Here is a 6,678-nt window from a genome sequence, read left to right on the forward strand (position 1 = left end):
TTCTAGAGTTTTTCGCAAATCTCTCCACAATTCTAGACCATTTCGCCTCTATCTAGATGCAAAATTTAACTAGGATGTGGTGGGACATGACATTGGTTTGTTTTGATTCTTGAAGGTCATATTGACTTTTTTTTCTTCTTAATTAAAGTCATAGGCTTGACCCTTACCATGTCTACAACATCCAAAAAGTCACAATGTCTATAACATCCATAAAGTCACAAAAGCAAAGGCGGACATGGACCTAACCTCTAGAGGATAAACTAAACAATCTATAGAAATCGTTTACATATATGTAACGAATTATGAATCGTTGTTGCTAGAGAAAACATTGTTTCCCTCCCAAAAAAATTTGGTGGAAAATAAATTGAGGCTATTGTTGTTGAGGTATCGTCCACGGATTGAATAGTGGATCCCACTTAAAAGTTCTCATTAGGTATGAACAATTTCATTGTGTGATGTAGAATGCAAGTTTGTATAAAAAGTTGACATAGTCCTTTAATAACGTGGACCTAATTAAAACATATCTATCTATTATTGGTTAGCAAAATAATGTTGTGCTCCTCCAATTTCACATTAAATAGTATCAATTTTCAAAGAGATTGAAAATTGAAAATTTCTCAATTACAGTACATTGTAGATTTTCATTCGATATAATTTGTACTTTTGTTCACATAGTACTCAAGGTTCCCCATGTAGATATTAGATTGGGTTTAATTGAATAGGTTTAAAGATAGTGGGTGTTGGTTTCAATGTGGATGCATACGAGGGTTGTGATGGCTGACTTACCTCTGTAGCAGACTGGCCAGCGGCCATGGCAGCTGAAAACTCTATTAGGGTTTGACTAGGTGTGTCGTGTTTACTATTTACAGATCAAAAAAGGAGGAGTATTATTTTAAATATAAATATTTGACCCATATATTTATATATTACCAAAAAAATAAGACCTATAATTTTATATTAACACAAAAGAGACTCTTGCTCAATGTGAAAAGATTGTTGTACCATGTGGGAGAATTTTATCAAAAAGTTATTACTTACTACTATATTGATTTATTGGATTATTGATTTTTTTGTAAAATTATGTGTATTTGAAAATTCATAGTAACACGTAACTGCGAATATTTATTTATAATAGCAATAATAAACTATGTGATATGTTAATCATGTCTCCTTAATATATTTAGATAACTTATATATAAACTATAATTTCCTAAACTTGTACAACAAAATGCCAAACTTTTGATGATTTAAGAAGGGGAAAAGGGTTGAAAAATTCCCTTAACGTATTTCAAATGGTTCAAAAATGTCCTCCTTACACCTTTTGATTTAAAAATATTCTCAACGTTTTTTAAGGTTTAAAACTGCCCTTTTTTAAAAGTTGGCTGACATGACAAATGTGATGTGAATTTTCTTTACTCATTTTAAAATATATGACCCACTTAGGTCTAAAAACTCATTTCAAAAAAATTGACTAGATAAGCTGATTGCTTTTCGGGTCTTTTTTCCCATTAGCTCTAGTTCTCTTCTTTCTTCTCCTTCAATTCACCTGTGCAAGTGATGTATAAACCTGCTTCTCTGGGAAGAATCTACCTCACGTGAATGAAAAAGGCTGCATAATTAGCTGTAAATCATCATAACAATAACTAATTGGTTCTACCTAGCTAAACTTTTCCTTTAGCTAATTGGATGCACTTGTTGTTATGCACCTTTCCGTCTTTGTTATATGCATTTTCTAATACATCCTCCGCCCCTGACCTCAAGAGTGAAATAAGAAAAACATGCATTATTTCCAATTGGTACAACACAAAATCTGAAAGACATTAGTACTAAAACAACAGTGCCTAAGTAATTTTAGCCGCCTCTTGCAGCTTGAGTGCTTCCTTGAGATTTGTGATTATATCATTCATTGATGGACGTTTGTTACCCTCATCGTGCAGGCAGTTGATTGCAGTATCTACAAACAGCTCAAAGCAGTCAGGTGATATTCTTCCAACCAAGCATGGGTGAATCGAACGGGAAGTCACAGTCATAAAACATGTTTTAATCCATTGGGCTAGACTAACCTGTCCCTGATTTAGCCAATGCTCCAATGCTTCATTGGTGCATAGCATCTCAAATAACACCAAGCCAAATGAGTATACATATGATTTTTCTGTGAATTTTGCATCTCGTAAGTAGTCTGAATCCAAATATCCCCCTTCATGAATTACCCCCGCTGTACTGATCCCTTTTGTTTTTGACCAGCTAACTTCTGAAACTTTGGCAACCAAATTCTCATCCAAAAAAATATAGGAGGAGTTGAAAATGCAATGGAGAACTGTTATCTTCAGTATGGACCGAAGATAGTTCAAACCCTCTGCAGCACCAATGCAGATCTCAAGTCTCTTTTTCCATGAGAGAGGATTCCTATCAGGGTTACGGAGAAAATCATGTAGAGTCCCTCCAGCTGCATAATCATACACAAGGATCATCTCTTTAATATTTCTGCAAAACCCAATCGATGACACCATATTAATGTGGCTAGGCAAGGTACTCATTTCGCTTTTAGCTTGCAACTCACTCAACATGTGAAGTCTTGACTCTGCAGTATGTGATCGTCTGATGGAAACACGTCGACCATTTATGAAGCCAACATATGCATTGTCAGATCCTAGAAAACCTATTTTCAGGCTCTCATGGAAATCTTTTGTAGCCTTTAGCATATCATTGAGGGTGAAGCGGTAAAGTACTTGTGGTGGTGTTGGTAAAGCTATTGGCTTTGGTGGTGTTTTTGGAAAAAGACCCAAAAAATTCCACCATCTCCGTGAAATGACACTCCTTTTTGCTATATCATTGCCATTACAACCCTCTTTGATGGATGACCTTTCTGCTTCAGCCTTTGACTGAGATGTTGATATGTCATCAAATGGTATGATGCCTGCATCTGCACTCTGCTGAAATACTAATGCTGATTCCAGACTTTTCACCACTTTAGACATCGGATGCCGTTCACGTGGATTATCATCCAAGCATTTTCCTGCAGTTCCTACAAACACCTTTAAACAAGTTGATGAGATAGGCCCTGTCAGATTCAGGTCTATAAGCTTATTAACTTCTCCTTCCCTGATGCATTGCTTGGCCCATGCTACAAGTCCATGTTTCTCCTCAGGCAGGCTCATATCGACTGCAGGTCTTCCTGAGAGCAATTCAAATAGTACTACTCCAAAAGCATACACATCAGTTTTCCATGTCAATCTATTAGTCTGAAAGTACTCAGGATCGAGGTAACCAAATGTGCCTTTGACTTGTGTACTAACATGAGTAGCTGATTCATTTCCAGGCCCCATTTTGGACAACCCAAAATCTGAAATCTTACTTTCCCAGTTTTCATCCAACAAAATGTTTGAGGTTTTGATATCACGATGTATCACCCTATTTTGAGATGTATGAAGGAAATCCAGTCCACGTGCAGCACCTATAGCAATCTTAAGTCTCCGTTCCCAAGAGAGAGATGAGCAATTTCTGTCCATTTTGTACAGGTTGTCAGCAAGTGATCCCCGAGGCATATAATCGTAAACTAATAACATCTCATGACCTTCAATGCAGTAACCAATAAGGGAGAGAAGGTTGTCATGGCGGTGCGTAGATAACATATTGATTTCCATCCAAAACTCTCTCTCCCCCTGGCTAGATCCTCGTTTCAATCGCTTAACTGCTACAGTGGTTTCTCCACCATCAATTTCCCCTTTATATACTGGGCCATATCCACCGCTACCAATGATAAGCTGAGGATCAAAATTGTTCGTTGATCTTTCCATCTCATCCAATGAGAATTGACGACACTGATGCTCTCCTGAAGATATTCTATTGTTCGTCTTTCCAGAGTTCATCTCTGAGATACACCTAATGTAATAAACAGCAACATTGACCAAAGTGACCATAAATGTCAGTACAGTTGCAATTTGATTCTTTGTATAGAACAGCACAGATTCCTCTGATTTTTCTGGTGTCGAACTTGTAACAAGATGCACAGGGCTCACACTACCAAGATTGTTGTCGGGGTTGCTTATCTTGAAGACTTCTATCCCATTTAAGATGGCGTTAGTATGTTTACTAATTGTAGAAAACTTTGGCTGCAAAACTATAGAAATGTTATGCTTCCCTTCCCTTCTATCACCTTCCATAATGGCAACATAGTCCCTGTATACAGAAATTCCATTCCCCCCACTCCATTTGATCACATCAGCTTCATCTTCAGCATTCTGATTGTTTATAACAATACTGAAATTCCTTTGGCCTTCATATGTGATCATAGGTTCAATTTCACAAAAGTGGAGCCTAACAAGGTATCTGAATCCCAAATCAAGTGGAATGTTCCATGTGAGATTACAGAAATTCGAATGGCAGTGCGCACCCACTGACCTGGCTGTCAGGTAAACTTCTTTTGGTGCAACCTGAGTTGCTGAGGATGCATATCTGATATCAACGGCTCTGTTGACCGAAAAGGCACCAACTTGAATCAGGTAATTAGTGTCATCTTCCCAGTCCCGGAACATGATTGCATCTTCCAAGGATAAAATAGAGTTTCCGCCAACATTTATTCGCTGAATTGTCTCCAGTGCAGTGCTGTTGTCAATGTAGAATCTGTAATTTCTTCCAACAACAGGGACTCCCTGATCGCCATCTGGTGTGAAATACAGACCAGAGGGCATGGAAACAATCTCGATTGCATTAACAAAAGCATAAGTGTCTTCTGATTTTCGAGATGGTATGAATGTTATGCTTAATGTTTCACTTTCTTTTACATTGATACAAAATTCCTTTTTGAAATAGTTGATGCCTGCAGCATGGGTAGGCATGAAGTCACTGAGCAGGGTATGCTGATTAGTTTTCACAGTAAAAATGGGTTTTGACTTGATGAAACCTTTGTATAAAGCTGGTTTGAAGTGCAGGCGTATGAACTTGTGTCCCGGCTTCACTGAAAATTGGTAGGTAAACTGATGGCGGGACATTCGAGCAGACTTATAAGGATCTGGAGCTTGGTGAGGTACTGTTGAATGAATAGATTTTCCAGTCAAGTGTAGAAATGAGGAAGTGAAAGTTGAATCTCCGATCCATAGTCGTCCATCAGATGCAGGGAAATTGCCAGAGGCACCACATGATATGGCAACGTTTTCATGAATGTTAGTGGCAGCAAATATGATGATTGATTGAATACAGAATAAGAGAATGAATAACTGAGAGAGAAACATGTTCAACTGATTGTTAGAATTACAAGTGCGATAAACAAACATTTTGAAGGGAATAGTTTGTCTACCATCAAAGAAATTGCAGCGAAACTGAACAACAAATGCCCAATAAGACTGAGTCTTGTAGTAGGCCAATGTGCAGTTACTGTTGGAGTTCAGAGTTGAAAGAGAAAAAAAAAAAAGTTGAAATCAAAAGAGTAACATCCAGACAGGAGAGGAAAATTGAGTCTTAGACTAGTGAAGTCTTGGAGTAGGCCAATGTGCAATTATTTCCTCAAAGAAGCTCTATATTCCATCATTTCCTTGGAATAATAATGTTTATTTCACAAATCCTAAGTAATAATTATTTTTAATAAAGACGATAACGTATAAAGATGCAAAGAATCATGTCAAAAAGTCACTGGTAAGACCAAATTGGGGCGTTTAAAGTTATCATGTAATGATCATTTTAAAAATAAAATTTATTCATTAAGTTGCATTAAGAAGTAAACTGTAAATTATTTATTCATATCTATAGTATACATGTATGTGATGTCAAGTCATTGCGTGTGATAATTCATCTGCAGATTTATATGAGTAGTCCACCAATAAAAATACCTAAGAACAATGTAATTATTTCTATCACAAATTTGACATAACTCAAAATTATTCCTTCCTTATTTTTACTTTGGAAATTTCTATTGTTCAGAGGACAAATAGAAAACATTAGCTGAAATAGTCTACCGCCAAGTTTGACTGTCTTTATGTAAGTCACTCTCTGCTCATCTTTCCTTGTATTATTTTGGAGTCACACAGTTGAAAAGTAAACGCACAAAGAGACTCCTCAAACTCCACACGCACCCGCACCGACACTAACACCAACACCCGAATATAGATAATACTCTATTGATTTCTATTTATATGTCATTATTTTCAATTTTATATTGCTTAAGAAATTATCTAAGTTTAGCATTTTATTCTTATTTAGTGTTATATAATTATATTGAAGTCAAGTTTTCAATAAATGAAGAGATAAGTTTCAAAAAACAAGCCTAAGCTCTACCATTTTTTTGAGTTTCATACCAAAACTATTGAGAGCGCAAGTTTCATTGTTACATAAACTAGCACTTAATAGTTTGAGAAACACACATCTTTTTTATACTACTCTCATCATGGTGTGTGTAATACAATCTCTCTTTTATTTTAAAATAGAAAAGGGTCTAAAATACCCTCAAACTATTAGAAATAGTGTAAAATTACCCTCGTTCCACCTATTAGCCATCAAATACCCCTCACATCTACCTTTAGGCTCTATATTGCTCTTATTTTTAACGGTCCTGAATTTAAATTTAATTAATACATTCATTAATGACGTGTCAATCATCTATTGCTCCCCTATAATTAACCTAAACTAATTTAAAAAACATTCCACCCATTCAAGTCAAATAAACCTGCCCCAAATCAAATAAAA

General features: G+C 36.2%; 1 protein-coding gene across 1 annotated transcript; it reads right to left on the reverse strand.

Moving 5' to 3' along the window:
• Positions 1–1,617: 1,617 nt before the first annotated feature.
• LOC107009272 (putative receptor-like protein kinase At5g39000) lies at positions 1,618–5,485 on the reverse strand. Its single transcript, XM_015208580.2, has 2 exons — positions 2,064–5,485; positions 1,618–1,954 (listed from the first exon to the last, which is right to left on the reverse strand). Exons 1-2 carry the CDS (start codon positions 5,271–5,273, stop codon positions 1,904–1,906), a joined length of 3,261 nt encoding a protein of 1,086 aa, XP_015064066.2. The 5' UTR covers positions 5,274–5,485; the 3' UTR covers positions 1,618–1,903.
• Between the last annotated feature and the right edge of the window lie 1,193 nt (positions 5,486–6,678).

The sequence above is a fragment of the Solanum pennellii genome, chromosome 2, assembly GCF_001406875.1.
Source record: "Solanum pennellii chromosome 2, SPENNV200".
NCBI classification, from domain to species: domain Eukaryota; kingdom Viridiplantae; phylum Streptophyta; class Magnoliopsida; order Solanales; family Solanaceae; genus Solanum; species Solanum pennellii.